Source organism: Chiloscyllium punctatum, chromosome 1, assembly GCF_047496795.1.
Source record: "Chiloscyllium punctatum isolate Juve2018m chromosome 1, sChiPun1.3, whole genome shotgun sequence".
NCBI classification, from domain to species: Eukaryota; Metazoa; Chordata; class Chondrichthyes; order Orectolobiformes; family Hemiscylliidae; genus Chiloscyllium; species Chiloscyllium punctatum.
Genome location: NC_092739.1, coordinates 69,752,821 through 69,771,420, shown reverse-complemented (window position 1 = coordinate 69,771,420; position 18,600 = coordinate 69,752,821). Strand labels below are relative to the sequence as shown.

The 18,600-nt window shown below is 41.5% G+C and overlaps 1 protein-coding gene across 4 annotated transcripts in view; it reads right to left on the bottom strand.

Moving 5' to 3' along the window:
• slc30a9 (solute carrier family 30 member 9) overlaps nt 1-14,050 on the bottom strand; it is a 130,088-nt gene extending 116,038 nt beyond the window's left edge. For 2 of the 4 annotated variants that reach the window (XM_072568210.1, XM_072568237.1), the window contains exon 1: nt 1,956-1,997. In XM_072568210.1, the coding sequence (XP_072424311.1) occupies nt 1,956-1,982 (27 nt within the window). In that variant the 5' untranslated portion in view covers nt 1,983-1,997. Of the gene's footprint in view, nt 1-1,955; nt 1,998-7,221; nt 7,318-13,879 lie in introns of those variants that run through there. The other 2 variants (XM_072568228.1, XM_072568218.1) reach the window with 2 other exon arrangements.
• Between the last annotated feature and the right edge of the window lie 4,550 nt (nt 14,051-18,600).

The following is an 18,600-nucleotide window of genomic DNA, read 5'->3' as shown; positions in this document are numbered from 1 at the left end:
AAAAAGCACTAAAGAATGTTAGAATTGCTTACTTGAAGTTTTAATTGCCTGAAGGCTCCATCTGGTGGCAAAAGCTGAACAATGCACCTATAGCTGACATCCAGAGCTACTTACATCACAACTACTTCCACTAGGGGAAGCCAAGAATTTAATGCCAGCTCATGATAGGAGCTAGGAAGGAGAGGTGACAGATGCATGGCTGACTTGGTGCAGGAGCAGAAACAAAAGATTAGATTACTTACAGCGTGGTAACAGGCCCTTCAGCCCAACAAGGCCACATCAACCCGCTGAAGCGCAACCCACCCAGACCCATTCCCCTATATTTACCCCCTCACCTACCACTACAGGCAATTTAGCATGGCCAAATTACCTAACCTGCATGTTTTTAAAGACTGTGGGAGGAAACCGGAACAACAGGAGGAAACCCACACAGACACTGGGAGAATGTGCGGAGTTTGCACAGTCAGTCGCCTGAGGTGGGAATTGAACCCGGGTTTCTGGTGCCGTGAGGCAGCAGTGCTAACCAAAGGCTGGGGACTTCAAGTTTGAGTGCAGAAGCGAAGACAAAAGAACTCGTAAGCAAGCAGGCTAAATAAAGGAAGTCCACGGCAACAAGGTTAAATGACCACATATTGTCACTAATACTACGAAAAATAAATAGAACATTAATTAACCAGGTAGAAAAAATACAAACAAGCAGCAAAAGCTTTTACAAATACAGAGTGTGTAAAAGTGTAGTTGGAAGTAATAGTTGGGCTCTTAGAAAGAGACAGGAGAATTTATCATGGGGAAGTTAAGGAATGGTACAAACACAGCAGAAATATTTTGTACCCATCTTCCCAGTAGAAGATTAAAGTTACATACAAGACGGTAAGCATGAGGCTTTGAAGAGTAAAGAAATTACTGGAATTAGAGAAAAAACGTTAGCAAAACTTGAGCGATTAAAATCTGAAATCCCCAGGACCTGATCACCCACAGCCTAAGTCAACTGCAAAAATCAATCATGCGCTAACTTCAATTTTCCAAAATTCTCATTCTCCAAACAGAATGGAAATTAGCAAATATAACACCATGATTCAAGAGAGGAATAGAGAAAACAGGAAATTATGGGCCACTTAGCCTCATATCAGTCAATAAAGTATTGAAATCTATTGTTCAGAAGACTTCGCACATTTAGAAAAACAGGAGATTATCAGAAAAGAATTACCTTATTTCACAAAAAGGAAACAATTTTGGGGGTAAATTTAGAGTTTTTGAAGATATAACTGATAATGTAGATAAAGGAGAACCAGTAATATAATGTACCTGGATCCCCGAAAGGCATTAAATAAGATGACATACTTTACCTTGTGTAATATGTTAGCACAAAGTGATTGATTAACAACAGGAAGTAGACAAAAGGGATAAATGGAGCATTTTCAAGTTGGTAAGCTGTGACTAGTGCTTCAAGGATCAACAGCAGACCTCAGGTATTTACAATCTACATGAGTCACTTAAAGAGTAGGAATAACGTAGCCAAGTTTACGGAGATTGAGAGCGACATCAGAATGCAAGCTATGAGGGCAAAGCAGAAAAGCTGAAAAGAGATAAAGGCAAGTTAATGAATGGACAAATTATCCATTACTTTTCAGAAATCCAAGTATACTACACAGTGGATGATGGAGTAAAATTTGGAACAAGTGTAAGATTATCCTCTTTAGTCATAAGTAGATTTTTTTAAAAACAAAAGGCATGAAATACATAAATATTCATGTTCAGAAGGACTTGGGTACATTTGTACAAGGAAAGAAAAAAGTTAGCAAGCAGATGCAGCGGGTAATAGGAAAACAAATGGCACATTGACCTCTACTGGATTGGTTTGAAGAATAAAGAAATCATGCTATTATTGTATTGTGCCAAGACCAAAACTGGAGTATAGTGTGCACTTTGCACTCCATATTTGAAGAAAAACATACTTGTACTGCAGGCAATATACCAAACATTTGCTAGATTGGTCTCTGTGATGAGAGGATGGTCTGATAAAGAAAGGCCGAGTAACCGGATTCTATATTCTCTGCAATTTAGAGCAAAAAGCAACATGATCAAAACATGCACAATTCCAAAAGGCTTGACAGAACAGATGCCAAAAATATTCATCCGAGAACAAAGAAGGACAGTCTCAGGATAATGGATCAATCATTTAAAATGGAGATGAGAAATTCCAAAGATTCACAGCCCTTTGAGTGAAGGATTTGTTACCCTAAAGTCTGTAGGGCTCAAATCACTGATTATAGTTATGGCTTAGATTAGCAGATACTTAGTTTTTCCAAAGGAACTAAGAAATATGGGGAAGCAGGTAAGAAAAAGTCAAAACCCAAGTGTAGACATGGCAGAGCAAGCTCGATGGCCTACTTGCGTTCCTCTTTCTTTTCTTATGACTTCCATAACTGTTTTGTTAACAGTAGTTCAATGGCAAGAAGCAGAGTGAAGAAATACAAAGCAACCACCTAAGAATTCTGCAGCGAAAAAAGCAGTCTATCAAATTAAAATTAAATCATTTTTATCCAATGATTTGGAGTCCTTAAACAGTTTATTGCTACCATTTGCTGTATGGCTAAATGTGGACCAATTCTTTAAGTAAATTAGAGGATTTACATCAACATTTTGTACAAAAAAGGACAGGGAACTTGTGTGACACACAGTCAACGTAATGGTAGATTTTCTTGCAACTATACGGATATCTGTGGTTAACTGATTTATGCAAACTTCCTTACTAAGGAGCGAAAAATGCAAATTTTCCAGTTAGGAAAAAATGTGCCATTGCAAGAGATCTCTCAAACTAGTCAGGAAAGGGAGAATAGGGGATGTTAAATATTTTTAAATATGTTTAACAAAAAAAAACGTAACATTCTCTTACCACCACAGGACTTAATCTTTCCAATGTCTCCCCTCTAATCAGTCTCCCAAACTGTGTATTTAAAATATTACTACATTCTGCACTGTGCTAATTATTCTTCCTATTCTGCACATTTGTAAACTTCTGTGCCAGCAACACGACTAAAAAAATTGTTCTAATTTCTCACTCAATTTTTAATGTCAGCCCACCCAGAAAACCTCTCAGTCCCGTGGCAAACAGATCTTGTTTTTTTTTCCCCAAACTCAACTACTTGGCCCATTCACCTCCACAAGCAGTAGAGCTTAAACCCATGATGGGCCACAGCTGAAACTTTCTCCTAAATCTCTTGCCGTATTGTGGTAGTGTCCCTAACACTTCAAGGCATACCAGCTCCAGAGGTGTGTAATAACACCTCTGAACAGATTAAAAACAGAAATACAATCTAGTATTTATAACCTAAATCAAGTTTTCATTGTTAACTCGAGCCTTGATTGGTCAGCCTCTCTCTCTCACAAAATACCTTAGTTTACACAATATAGCAAAACAACTATCATTGCACATTTTAGCAAATTTAAGAAACCATTATTGCATTTTAAGAGATCTGAGCTAGAAGGATATTTTTCTATTAAAAATAAGGATAAGAAATCAAATACGTTGAATTTAACATGTCCAGATTAACCAATATTGGTAAGAATATGATTAAAAGTATTACTTGGGACCATTATTTTCCAAAAAGATGGTTGATCAGAAATTAAATAAATAATGTGAAGTGCAGTGAGATACTGTCAAATTTGAGTTAAATTAAATAATTTTATCAAATCTCATCTGAAAGAAATTGTTAGTTCGCGATCCAAATAACAGCTAGACATTAAGACAAAAATTTGGAATGGACGGAACAAAGATAGTCTTGGACTGAGAGCAAACAAGTTAAACCAAAGCAGACAACACTAATTGATTCTGGGCTTCTTATAACAGAAACCACGAGCAAATCATTCCTGATTAGGAGAAATCCAAGGCTCAATCATGATTTTTTAAGTCACTACATATTTGTACATTAACTGCATCATAGAATCCCTACAGTGTGAAAACAGGCGTTCAGGCTCAACAAGTCCACACCGAGCCTCTGAAGAGTAATCCACCCAGACCCATTCTCCTACTCTATTATTCTCCATTTACCCCTGACTAATGCACCTAACCTAGGCATCCCTGAACACTATGGGCATTTTGGCACAGCCTATTCACCTAATCTGCACATCTTTAGATTGTGGGAGGAAACCCATGCTGAATAGGAAGAACGTGCAAACTCCACACAATCACCCGAGGCAGGAATCGAACCCGGGTTCCTGGCATTGAGAGGCAGCAATGCTAACCACTGAGCCACCGTGCTGCATGGTTACATTGTCTCTAAGAAATGTTCATCATTTTTTGAACAATTATCAACAGTGCTATCAAGCAGCACCTGCTCAGTGACACCCAGGTGTCCACCAGGGCCACCAGCTCCTGACCTCAGTACAGCCTTGGCTCTAACATGGTCAAAAGAGCTGAATTCTAGAGGTGAGGAGCGCGTGTACTGCATTTGATAGAATATCACATTAAGAAGCACTGGCAAAAGTGGAATCAATGGGAAACAGGCAAAAGCTCTCCATAGTTGGAGTCATACCTGGCATGTATGGCAATGGGACATCAGTGACCTCAGCTCTAGACATTTCTGCAGGATTCCCAAAGGTAGCACCCTAGACTCAACTGTCTTCAGGTGCTTCAATCACCTTACCTCCACCATAAGATCAGAGATGGGGCAGGGGATGTTTAGTAAGATCAGCAACATTTGTGATTCCTTAGATATTTGAGCAGTCTATGTTGAAATGTAGCAAGACCTAGACAATATCCACCCCTCTATCCAAAAGTGGCAAGTCTGATTCATGCCAAACAAATGCCAGGCAAAGATCTTCTCTAATGAGATGACAATTTAACCATTTCCCTTGACATTCAATGGTATTACCATCACTGAATCTCCTACTTTTTACATTCTGGGGTTACCATTAACTAGAAAATGAACTGAACTAGCCATTTGAACATAGCTGCGACAACTGTAGGTCACAGACCACATATCCTGCAAGTAACTCATCTCCTGAATCCTCAATGTCTGTTTACTATTTAAAAGGCAGAGGTGCGTGATAGAGTATTTCCCACTTGCCTGGATGAGTGCAGCTGCAACTTCACTCAAGAAACTTGATTCAATCCAGGACAAAAGCATCCTGCTTGATTGGTACCACATCCACTCTCACTGACACTCTGGAGATGTGTGTACTGTCTAAAATGCACTCCAGAAATTCAAAGATCCTTAAATAGCACCTTCCAAACTATCCTACCCTACAGATGGATAAATGCAGCAGATACATGGGAACACCACCAGTTGCAAGTTCCCCTCCAAAACATTCACCATCCTGACTTGGAAATACATTGCTGTTCCTTCAGTGTAGTGGGTCAAATTATTGATCAGTCTGCCTCATGGCCAAGAACACATAGGTTCCAACAGTTAAGACGACAATTCACTCCCACCCTCTCAAGCGCAATAGTAAATAAATAGACCGCACAGCTAGAAAACCATGTCACAACTACATTGAAGAAACTTCATAAAATCAGGATAAACTAACAAGACATATCTCCAAGAAAATTAAACTGGATGGATCCAACTCACCCAGTTTCTATGCACTAAGTATGCAAACCAGGGGCTCCCCTCAGACCTATAGCCTCTATTTGAAATACCGACATGCAGACTAGCCAATGAACTCCACAGAAAACGAAAATACCTAGAATTCCTGAACAAAGACATTAAGATAGAAGAGGACAAAATTATGGTCTCCTTTGACGTAACAGCCCTATTCACATCAACTAACATCAGCCTGGCCAAAGAAACACTGACCACACTATGAGAGGAACCAAGGACACAAACACCAGACAGCACCAACTTCGTCAGCAAGGACAACGTCAAGCTATAGACCTGTGCCTCACTACCCACTTCACCTTCAAATGACAAAAAAAAAATCAATGGAATACCCATGGGATCACCAATATCAGGCTTCCTAGCAGAAGCAGTTATGCAGAGACTCAAATGAACAGTCCTCCCACTATCCAACCCAAACGCTGGGTCCGCTACATGGATGACACTTGTCATTGCAAAATGGAACAAATTAGAGGAAACCAACAATGTCCTTACTGGCATAAAATTCACAAGAGGTGGTGAAAAACAACAGACTCCTCTTCCTAGATGTCACAGTGGAACGAACAGTTAACAGAGAACCCCAGGTCAGCGTCTACAGGAAAGCAACACACAGACCAGATACTTAAATACAGATGCAATCATCTCAACACCCACAAACTGAGCTGCACCAGGACATTATCAGGCCACAACACACCGCAGTACCCAGGAACTATGAACAGCCTAAGAAAAATACCTCTACAAGAAGAATGGTACCTAATAAACATAGTGCGCCAATTCCTAAAGAGAAAATTCAAGCAAGCAGACAATGTGCCCAGAAACTCTAGTCACATTACCATACGAAGACATCACTGAAATGACTACCAAACTACTCTGACCCTCAGCATCATGGTAGCCCACAAATGTACCAACACACAAACAGCAACTGAAGAACCTAACAGACCCTATACAAACAACTAGCAAAACGCATGTCATTTACAAAATACCACGCAAAGACTGTAATAAACACTACATCAGACGGAGAGGCAGAAAACTAGCCACCAAGATACATGAACACCAACTAGCCACCAAAAGACATGACCAACCATCACGAGTATACTCATAGACCAAAGAGGACACCACTTTGACTGGGACAATACATCCATCCTAGGACAGGCTAAACAAAGAGACGCATGGGAATTCCTAGAGGCCTGGCGCTCAAACTGGAACTCCATCAATAAACATATCAATTTGGACACCATTTACCAACCACTGAGAAAGAACTGGAAATGATATCATCCACCTTAACAGACCAAGACATATAAATAGAAAGCGGGACAGAGCATCAGCACTTCAGAGGCTCACCGGTGACGTTGCCTAGCATGGTGATGAAACGTCTGAAAACAAACCTTCCAGCTCAACCTGAGCTACAAATTTTCTCAACAATTGCAGTAATTAAGTAGTTACAAGAGACAACATTCTGTGTGAACCATCAAAATCCTTAATTTTAAAACCACCCACCAGCTCAACTCTGCCTCTCAGTCCTTATCAGGACTTCAATGTCGTGTTGATGAGATTTAAAATTAGAGCTTGCAACTTTCCAACTTATTTACAATTTAATCTAATTAAAGAATAGATAATTGCTTACCCTGCTAACATTGATCCCAAAGATACTGTAGGAAGTGGGACACACTTTTGACAGGCAGTTGACCAGAATATCAAATGCAAATAATCCACAAAAGATCTGTGGGCAAGCGCAAGTGAAATTAATGAAATTCTAATCTATTATATTTTCACCTGACAATTATGCAAACACTTCACTCAACTTCAATTGTTTGTAGAGCTGAAGGGCCAGAATATACTTTGAAATGCTCATAATACAGGTGATGATTAAGTAGATGGCAAGTTAAGACAAAACAAAAAAAGGAGCAACCAAATTATATTATAGCACTCAAATCAAGTTCTGTAACAGATTTCTAGACCGATTATGCAGATTTTCTCATTTTTTAAAAAAAAGTCAGATTTAGAAATACAAATTGAAATAAATAATTTCAATTATTTTAAGCTTGCTGTATGAACAAAATCAATGAAGTGATGCCACACATTCACTAGTGACAACAGCTTACCTTGAATGAGCCAGGACTGCGAAAGAAAAATTTAAAATTATGAAGGAAATAGATAAGATAGAAGCAGGAAGGCTGTTTCCAAAGGCAGGTGAAACTAGATCTAGAGGCCATAGCTCAAAACAACAGGGAGCAGATTTAGGACTGAGCAAAGAAGGAACTTCTCCCAAGGGTTGTGCATCTGTGGAATTTCCTGCTCAGTGAAACACTTGAGGCTACCTTGCTCAATGCTTTTAAGGCAAAGACAGGTAATTTTTGAACAGTAAAGGAATTAAGGATATGGTGAGTAAGCAAATAGGTGGAGCCAAGTCCATGAAAAAGATCAGCCATGATCTTATTGAATGGCAGAGCAGGATCAATGGGCCATCTAGCCTACTCCTACTTTGTTTGCTTTTATGATTTTCTATCTGCAATGGGCAGGATTACTGGCTGAGCCAATAAACTAAAGTGTTAGGAAGAAGTGATGATTATTCAAAAGAATCAGCTAAATAATGAGAAAAATTTAAAAATCTTGCGTGCATTGCTGGATCATGACATTCACTAATAAACCATTGTTGAAGTACAATCCACAGGGAAATAGTCAGCAGATAAACAAATAGCAATAAGATATAGTGAACAATCAAGGAAGATTGGTTCAGCTTAGGAGAGAAAAACAAATCTGCCAGTGCTACTGTTCAAGATTGTCAGTTCGTTGATTTAGATCTTTCTAATCAACTTGTTCCAACAGGTCGTAACAGGTCTGGGATATGTGAGACTTGAATCCAGTTCTTCTAGCCCAGAGGTGGGGGCACTACTGTTAACCCAGAGACCGCTCACCCCCACCCCAGTCCACATATGTACTCTAAAAGTACATCAATGGAACTACACATCCAACATGACATCAAAAATTCAGAACTAAAAAGGAAAAAAAAATGTTCTATAATCAAATCAGCATACATCACTTGCTTTGGTTGATCAAAATTGCATTTTTAAAGTACCTGTAATAGCAAAGTATATTTTAAAATACTTTATCTCAAGATTTCAACAACTTTAGCTGGAAGACATTAAGTTAATAAAAGTGAGATTTTTAAAAAAAGGTTTAAACACAAGAAATTAGGGGACTGGCAATAATATACACCAGCAAGGACAGAAGTGATAGAGCTTAAGTGAAGAATTGGACAGACAGCAGAGTTTGGGGCACTTTGAAAAATAGAGAATATGAAGATTGGAAGGCATTTGATTAGTCAAACATATGGTGGGACAGATGCAAGGTATGCAATGGAGACACCTGAAAAGTAATTATAATGCGACAAGCGAGCTGACATTCAGCTCAAATGAGATATTTCTGTAAAAAAAAAGTACATCTAATAGAAATTGTAGCGGATTTACAATTAGATATCTGGCAAAGAAAGTGTAGAAACCAAGAGGTAAAGATGAATTATCAGCTCACATGGAATGAGAGTGTACCAGCAGCATGCTGAGATGCAGTGTCCCTACCTCTAAACCTGGAGGCCCAGTTAAAAATCCCACTTGCTCCAGAGCTGTGTAATAAGATTTCTGAACAAGTCGATGAGAAATTGTTAAGATAGCAGAGGTAGTCATTCAGCACACAATGTAAATAATGTCTCTGAATTTAAAAAAAAGTAATTAACCTTGTTACTCTCTTCCAATAACCCTGTAATTATCTTTACCTTAAAATATAACAAAACAACATTCTTTTGAAAGTTGCCATTGAATCTGTTTTCACTATCCATCTAAGCAGTAAATCCTAGATCACTAGGCGAACGTGAGGACTGCAGAATCTGGAGATTAGAGTAGAAAGTGTGGTGCTGGAAAAGCAGAGGTAACGCAGCATCTGAGGAACAGGAAAATCAACGTTTCGGACAAAAGCCCTTCATTTTCTTGCTCCGCGGATGCTGCCTGACCTGCTGTGCTTTTTCAGCACCACGCTCTCAACATCCTAGATCACTGATCATCACACAGGCGTTGCTGGCTGGGCCAACATTTATCGCTCATCTCTAGCTGCTCTTGCTACTAGGTAAGGTCGTAGAGGGATTGAACATTTGTGGATCAAGGCACTCCTTAATTAGATGCTGGTGCAGTTTATCAAGCTGTATGTGTCTATGTGTTTCCTTTGTTTTTCTTTTAATTCCAGGTGTGTAATCAAATGTGTAACCAAGATGGTGCCAGAGAATGGCAAATTTGTACACTTCTAATTGCAGTCCTGTATTCTTATACTGGATTTTATTTTATATTACAAGTATTACTGTTACAAAATTTGAAAAGTGTTGGATAATATCAATCTTAAAACAAAAATAAACCAAAACAAAATATAAAGGCAGAAAAATTAAGAAAGAAAAAAGTCTTCAACTTTACAGTTGTTCTTGTTAAGTACTCCACCATGGGCCTGGTGGCCAGGCATGAGTCCCCTTCACAGTGCTACCATTGGAATGCAATTGCTACTCTCGTCATCTCACCTCCACCCCACCAATGCCACAGACAACCCAAACTCAACTGTCACTACCACGAGCCCACTTTGCTGCTGCCACCAGGTCTTGTAATGGACCCAAACTTACCGCCACCTCCATTAACCTGCACTGGACACAGATACTACTGAGAACCCAGACTCACCACTGCCACCATGCTTCTGGATCTACTCAAGTCTGCATTGGGATCACTCATGACAATACTATTGCCACAATCGAGCTCTGCAGAAATGCTATTCCAGCACCATCTCACCAGAAAAGTTTCCTACAGAGTTTTGTAAGTTGAGTAAACAAGACCATAAAATCTAACTCTTAAAAATTTATATTCCTTACCTAACCTCATCTGTGTATGGAATAGGGTCAAGGAAAATAAGAGAAGGCTTCATAGAATCCCTACAATGTGGAAGCAGGCCACCTGGCCCAACAAGTCCACCCAGACGCATACCCACTACCTTATTAGTCTACACTTAACCCTGACTAATGCAACTAACCTACATCCCTGAATACTACAGAAAATTTAGCATGACCAATTCATCTAACCTGCACATCTTTGGAATGTGGGAGGAAACTCACACAGACACAGGGAGAATATGTAAACTCCACAGATAGTCGTCAGAGGCTGGAATCAAACCCAGGCCCCTGGTGCCGTGAGGCAGCAGGGCTAACTACTGAACCAGACCCCAAGCCAGGCTTGTAGAAAAGCAGTGGAAATAGGCAGAGGATTCTTACCTGGGAAAGAGAGCAGGTAGGTTTTGAACTAAAGGGCTATGGAAAAAAAGGGATTGCTTCTAAGTGATGAATGGATACAGGTTGGAATACTTAAAGAAATTGGAGATAAACATTTCAAGAGAAAAACCACATGATGATTAAGAAGGAGTGAGGTTGTGGGGAGTATCAGGACTTTTGTGGACACACATGCCTACTTCTGGACCAGGAAGCCTGGGTTCAAGTCGCACCCGCTCCAGAAGGATGCGAGAACATCTGAATAGGTTAATTAGAAAATATCTACAGCAAAGTACCAGCATATGAACCAGGAACCAATTTCCTCATGTCTTGTTAAACTCATTAGATGTAATTACCCTTGACTGAGTTTGATCCCAGGTAGTGAGTTTGAAATGTTGCTGCTAGGTAGTGAAGAGTCCCAAATTCCTAGCCTCAAGTCATTTGAAGGAGTCTCTTGTGGCACAGTGGTAGTGCCTCTACCTCTAAACCAGGATGCCTGGGTTCAACCCTAAGCAAGTTGATTAGAAAAAGGTCTGAGTCATTTGAACAACTTCTGCTTTTCATTTATGTCAGTTTATTCAGGCAATTTTGACAGCTCCATTCATACAAACAAAGACAGTCCTGACCCCAAAACATGTTTAGGCATGACCAGCAGGTACAGCATGTTAAATGTAGTATCAGCTGGGGAGTCAAATCCATCTCAACGAAAGCCCATCTTTTGCTTCATATCAGGTTATGATTACTATTAGTTACAAGTGAATATCAATCACTACACTGCTTACTTAGAAAAGTGACAAGATCAGACACAGCATAAATTTACAAAAGGGAAATCACATTTGAAAAATCAGTTGCAATTTTGAAGATGTTTGGAACGAGGAGAGTTGAAGAAGGAAGAAAACAGATGTGGCTTACTTGGATTTTCAGAGGGCTTTCAACAAGGTCAATGCAATAGGGTCATTGAGGAAAATAGGTAAATTGACTGAGAAAAGGCTTGTAGAAAAGCAGGGGAAAGAGAGAATTCTTACCTGGGAAGCACAAAACTTAAGCACATGAAGTGAAAGCACAAGGGATTTAGGGTCATTAGCACATTCAGAGAACTGGTTGACTGACAGGGAACAGCGTAGAATTAAACAGGTCTTTCCCTGAACTGGTAACAGTGATTACAGGAACACTGCATGGACCCCAGCTGTTCATAATATATATTAATGGAAGGTAATTAAAAGTTTGCAGTTGAGTTAGTGAGAAACTGGCAAAATATGATGTGGAGAAATGAGGTTACCCACTTTGGTAGCAAAAACAGGAAGGCAGATTACGATCTAAATGGCAAAAGATTGAGAAAGGGGAAAGATGCAAAAAGACTTTCAATGAGTCGCTTAAAGCAAGCCTGCAGGTACAGTAGGTTGAGGATTCAAGCACAGGTGCAGAGATATCTTGCTGCAATTAGACAGGGCCTTGAGAGACCACAACTGGAGTATTGTTGAGTTTTGGTCTGCTTATCACAGAATAGATCCTCTGGCTATAGAAGGAGTGCAAAGATTTACTAAACTGCTGATAGCGAATAGTCCAATTTAATTTTTAAATGTATGGAAGATGGCTAGTTAAGCAAACATTTATTGCCCAGTTCTAATTGCTAAAAAAAAATGGTGGTTAGCTGTGTTCTTGAAATGCTGTTTATCAAGCCAGTGACCACACATTAGAATTGACCAGATTGCCTAAAGTGCAGAAACAGACCCTGTGGCCCAACAAGTCTACACCGACCCTCTGAAGAATAGCCCGCCCAGACTCATTTCCCTACACTTACCCCTGACTAATGCACCTAATATTATGAGCAATTTAGCATTGGCAATTCACTTTTCCTACACAGTTTGGAATGTGGGAGGAAACCCACACAGACACAGGAAGAATGTACAAACTCCACATGCACACCACTTTTTCCTCTTCCCCACTCCTTTCCCCACCATTGATGTTGACAATGGGACATTTAGCAATTGAAATGCTGATAAATGTGAAGGGTTAGATTTTTTGGGGGATGGATATGGTTATTGTGTTGCACCATTGCCAGGTAATGTTGCTCGCCTCTGACAGCCTGTAAATTTCCAGGTCTTTCTGCATTGATATGGTACATTGTGCAATCTTCAAACATTCTGATAGCTGACCTCATGGCAGCCAGAGGGTCATTGATGAAGCTGCTAAAGACGGTGGGGCCGAGGACACTAGCCTGAGGAACTCTTGTAGAGACGTCCTGGGGCTGAGAAAAGTGATCACCAGCAACCACAACCATCGTCCCTTTATAATAGTCACCACTCCAACCATTAGAGATTTGCCGAAATCTAATCAACTCCGTTTTCGTTTGGGCTATTTGCTTTCATGCTTAGTGCAATGCTGCCCCGATTGACTAAATACACTTAGTGCCTACGTTTGGGGTCTGCCGATTTAACAAGGTTCAAAGACTTTTTTTAATTAAATAAAGCTAAATGCAGTGTTTCCATATCAGGTGATGTGATGTCACATGATCAAGCCTTGCGGACGTCCGACCAGAGTTGGTCAACCTTTCTATAACGTTTACCGGTTACTGTTCAGAAGGTTCCTGCGGATTTCAGGGCACGGCGCTGAGGCCGCGGGGTGCGGGGCTGGTAGTCAGACAAAAAAAGGGGAGGTAAATCCGACAGTAGCAAGTATTTGAGCGCTTCTGCAAAACGGAACAGGGAAATCAAGAAACCACTGGCAATCTCTCCGACCCACGGAGTGCGCTGAACCCGACTAGAATAAAGACAGAGAGAGGGAGGTCGGTCTCGGTCCCGCCTCCTCCATCTCGAGGGCCACCAGCCGTTGCGTTTAAACATTCGAATCAGTCGAACCGCCTCGCGCGAGCCCAAACTACCAGAAGCTCTCCATCCACAGACGTGCCCCATCTTTACTATTTAATGGCGTACCGCTTGATACTGGGAAACCCCCCTCCTCCAAACCTACGTGTGCGTCTCGCTCGCTCGCTCACCTGTCCGCGTCTTCCTGCCAGTAAGTAACGCCCGCTTGTCCCTCTTTAAATCGGCTCATGGCGCACTCTCCCGCTGACTGACTGCCTGCCCTGTCATCGCCTCCCTGCCGGCAGCCTCCACTTCAGCGGAACACCCTCCCGGAGAAGCCGAACCTCGCGAGAGTGATACGCCGCCAGCCTATCACAGCCCTCCTCTCTTCACGTCACAATGGGAACAGGCGGCCTCTCGACGGCGTAGTGAGCTCTGATTGGAGGGTTTAGTTTCTGAGCACCCAGGTGATGGTTGCTGGACAACGGACTTCATTGCTCAAGGTGCAAGGGATTCGGGTTGAAGTATTATCCATCAACATAAAAGTACCGCGTGTTTGAAGAGGGATTTCATTTATGGGCAGACAATGGATATTGCTAGGCAGAATGGATATTGCTGACAACAGAGGACTGAAGTACTGCGATATAAATACTGTACACACAGACTTGCAGGGACGAGCGCCAAATTTGAGGGAGCTGCCTCACAGAATACTGAAAACAATTGCTGGAGATCACAGATAATCGCTTTTCTGATGAAGAGTCATCTAGACTCGAAACGTTGGCTTGCTCTCTCTCTCTATGGATGCTGCCCAACCCGCTGTGACCTCCAGCAATTGTTGTTTTCAGTACAGATTCCAGCATTTGCATTAATTTGCTCTTACATTTTGTCTCACAGACTAGGCAGGCATAGCCAATCTCTCAGTCATACTTTAAAGACGATGTTCCAGACATCACCATGATCATTCCTGAATATGTCCTCCCGCCACTGGCAGGACAGTCTAGCTCAGGTGGTAGCACAGTGGCAGACAGTCAAGAGGAAGCTGTTTTGGGAGTCCTCAGCATCAACCCTGTAACCCATAAAGTCTCCTGGCATCAGGTTAACCACAGGCAAGAAGATTACTACATACTGTCTTTCAACTGATGAATTAGTCCTCCATTTTGGAGATAACTCGGAGAAAGCACTGAAGATGGCAAGCACACAGAAAATAATCTGGATGAGGGACTTCAATGTCCAGCTCCCAGAATGACTTGACAGTAGCACATTGATCGAGTTGCAGGGTCCTAAATGACATATTTACTAGAAAGGGTCTGTGACAAGAGGGGTGAACTGACAAGAGACAAAAACATACTACATCTCATCCTCACCAATTTGCCAGCTGCAGATGCACCTGTCCATGGTAGTATTGTTAAGAGTGACTAGCACACAGTCCTCATGGAGACAAAGTCCTACCTTCATATTGAGAATACCTTCCAACATGTTATGTGACAGAATAATCATGCTAAATGGGACAAACTTTGAACAGATCAAGCAACTCAAGGCTGGGTATCCTTGTGGTGTTGTGAGCCATCAGCAGCAGAATCAAACTCCAATACAACCTGAAAGCTAATGGCCCAGCATATGCTCCACTCAACTATTAAAAGAGATCAACCCTGGTTCAATGGAGATTTAAGAAAGAGTTGTCAAGCTGATGAAGCTACAAAACAGGACTACTTGTGTGCAAAACAACATAAGCAGCAATTAATATACAACTAAATGATTCCACAACCAATGGATCAGATCAATTCTGCAGTTGAGTTAGGTTTATTGTCAGGTTTATTGTCACATGTACTCACATGAGTGCAGTGAAAAGTTTACAAGTTGCCACTTAGTGCCACATTAGGTATAAAAGTACCTAGGTACAGAATCGCAGAAAGCAGAAAAATAAAGAAAACAAAATTTAAGAAGTTGAACAATACAATCCTTCCTATTAAAAAGTAAAAGAACAAAGAAACACAGCTAACAGTTCAACACCACAGTCCATAAGTGCCTGGCCATACTGGGTTCACACTCCTCACAAGGACGCAACCTCACCTCTACCACTGCCATGAGCTGCCTACTCTTGCTCTCACCACGGGCTACCCCAGACTGCCTGCTTCCATTCGCACCGCCAGCTGCCCCAGGCTGGCTATTCCTGCTCTAACTGCTGGCTACCTTACGCTGTCTACTCCCGCTCTCATCACTGGCTGCTCCAGCACTCCTGTTAGAGTTGCGCGTTGGTACCCCTTTTGGCCCACAGCTGCTTGCATGCTCCAGGTCTTGATGAAGTCGCGATCAGGATCCACCAGTGGTCCTCAGCATCATAGATGCCAGTCTTTTTAGCCAATTCAATTCACTCCACCTGACATCAAGAAACGTTTGGAGGCCCTTAATACAACAAAGGCTATGGGCCTTCATATAGCGATAGGACTGAAGACTTGTGCTCTAGAACATTGTGCACCCCTAGCCAAGCTGTTCCAGTATAGCAATAACACCAGCATCTACCCAGCAATGTGCAAAATTGCACAGGTATACCCTGAACATAAAAAGCAGGACAATCCAATCCATCTAGTTACCACCCCATCAGTCTACTCTCGATCATCAGTAAAGTGATGGAAGATGTCATTAACAGTGCTATCAAGCAGCACCTGCTCAGCAACAACTTATTCAATGATGCCAAGTTTGGGATCCGCCTGGGCCACACAGCTCCTGACCCCAATACAGCCTTGGTTCAAACATGGACAAAAGAGCTTAATTCCAAAAGGTGAGGTGAGAGTGACAGCCTTTGACATCATGGCTGCATCTGACTGAGCATAGCATCAAGGAGCCCTGGCAAAACCCAAATCTTTGGAAATCAGGGGACAAAATTTCTTTGCTGTTTGGAGACATACCAAGCACATAGGAAGATGGTTGTGGTTGTTGAAGGTTAGTTACCTCAGCTCCCGGACACCTCTGCAGGAGTTCCTCAGTGTTCTGTCTTGGGCCTAACCATCTTGAGCTACTTCATCAATTGCTTTCCCTCCATCATAAGGTCAGAAGTGGAAAGGTTTGCTCAATGATTGCTCAATGTTCTGCACCATTCGCAACTCCTCAGACACTGAAGCAGTCCATGTTCAAATGCAGCAAGGTTTGGACATTATCGAGGCTTGGGTTGAGAAAATGGCAAATGCAAATGCCAGGCAATGATAATCTCCAATAAGAGACAATCTAACCACAGCCCCTTGACATTCAATGGTGTTACTATCACTGAGTCCCCTATCAATACCCTGGAGATTACCATTGACCTGAAACTCAACTGTATTCATCTGTGATTACAAGAGCAGGTCAGAGTTTAGGAATACTGCAGCCAATAACTCATCTCTTGTCCCCTCAAAGCCTATCCACCAACAACAAGGCACAAGTCAGGAGTGTGATGGAACACTCTCCACTTTCCTGGATGAGTGCAGCTCAAAGACTCAAGAAGCTTGACACCGTTCAAGACAAAGCAACACACTTGATTAGCAAACGTTCACTCCCTCCACCACCAACACTCATTGGTAGCAGTGTGTAGAAATTCAAAGGAGCAATTCAAAGCCAAAGAACCTTAGACAGTATCTTCAAAACCCACAACCTCTTCCAAATGGGATAAGAGCAGCAGATACATAGGAGCACCACCAACAGCTAGTTCTGCTCCAAAACCTTCAACATCTTGACTTAGAAATATATCACTGTTCTTTCACTGTTACTGGGTGAAATTCCTGGAATTCACTCCCTAATTGCATTGAGGATCAATCCACAGCATGTGAACCACGGTTGTTCAAGATGGCACGTCAACACCACTTTCTCAAGAGCGATGTCTGACGAGCAATAAATGCTAGCCAGCCAGCATCACCCATATTCTATGAGCGAATAAAAAGAACAACAGCATATTTGTGTAACACAGGTGGCACGGTAGCTCAGCGGTTAGCACTGCTGCCTCACAGCGCCAGGGACCTGTGTTCAATTCCCACCTCGGGCAACTGTCTGGAGTTTGCACATTCTCCCCGTGTCTGTGTGGATTTCCTCCGGGTGCTCTGGTTTCCTCCCACAATTCAAAGATGTGCAGGTTAGGTGAATTGGCCATGCTAAATTGCCCGCAGTGTTAGGTGTAGGGGAATGGGTCTGAGTGGGTTGCTCTTCAGAAAGTCGGTGTGGACTTGTTGAGCCGAAGGGCCTGTTTCCACACTGTAGGGAAACTAATCTAACCTAAGTGCTTCTGAGGATTATCAAACAGCAAAGGACAGGGGACCACTTAAGGAGATATTAGATCAGATCACCAAAAACCGGGACAAAGACTTTGGGTTTACAGAGTATATTCAAAAGGATAAAATCATCTAAGGAAGAGGTGTTGGAGTGAATAATAGAGATGGGATTTCAAGGCCATGGAGGAATTTCGTCACCAAACTGAATACAATGTTGTTCCACAAAATGCTACAAAATGAGTTAAATGTCAATAAGATCATCAAAATGACTAATTTGTTTGACTGACTGCTACTAATGATAAATGCTATTCACACAATGTTCCTTTAGTCACAAAAAAACTTTGTTGTAATAATAAATTTATTCTTATCTAGCAAGAGTTGTGAAACCAGAGGATTTATAATTAATGCAAACTAAACTATATTTGGTTGTATTTGGAACAAGATGGAGTAGGGCCCCTGAGTCGGAGCTTGTCCGCTCCGACCACTTTTCTTCTTGCTTTTTTAATATATTTTTATCTCTACTTTTTAACCTAAGATTTTGTACCTAGGTACCTTGTACCTAAGATGGCACTGTAAACTTTTCCTCTCAACTCTGATCTCCAGCATCTGCAGTCCTCACTTTCTCCAACTTTTCACTAGACTCCTGTATCCCTGTACTTGAGTACACATGACATTAA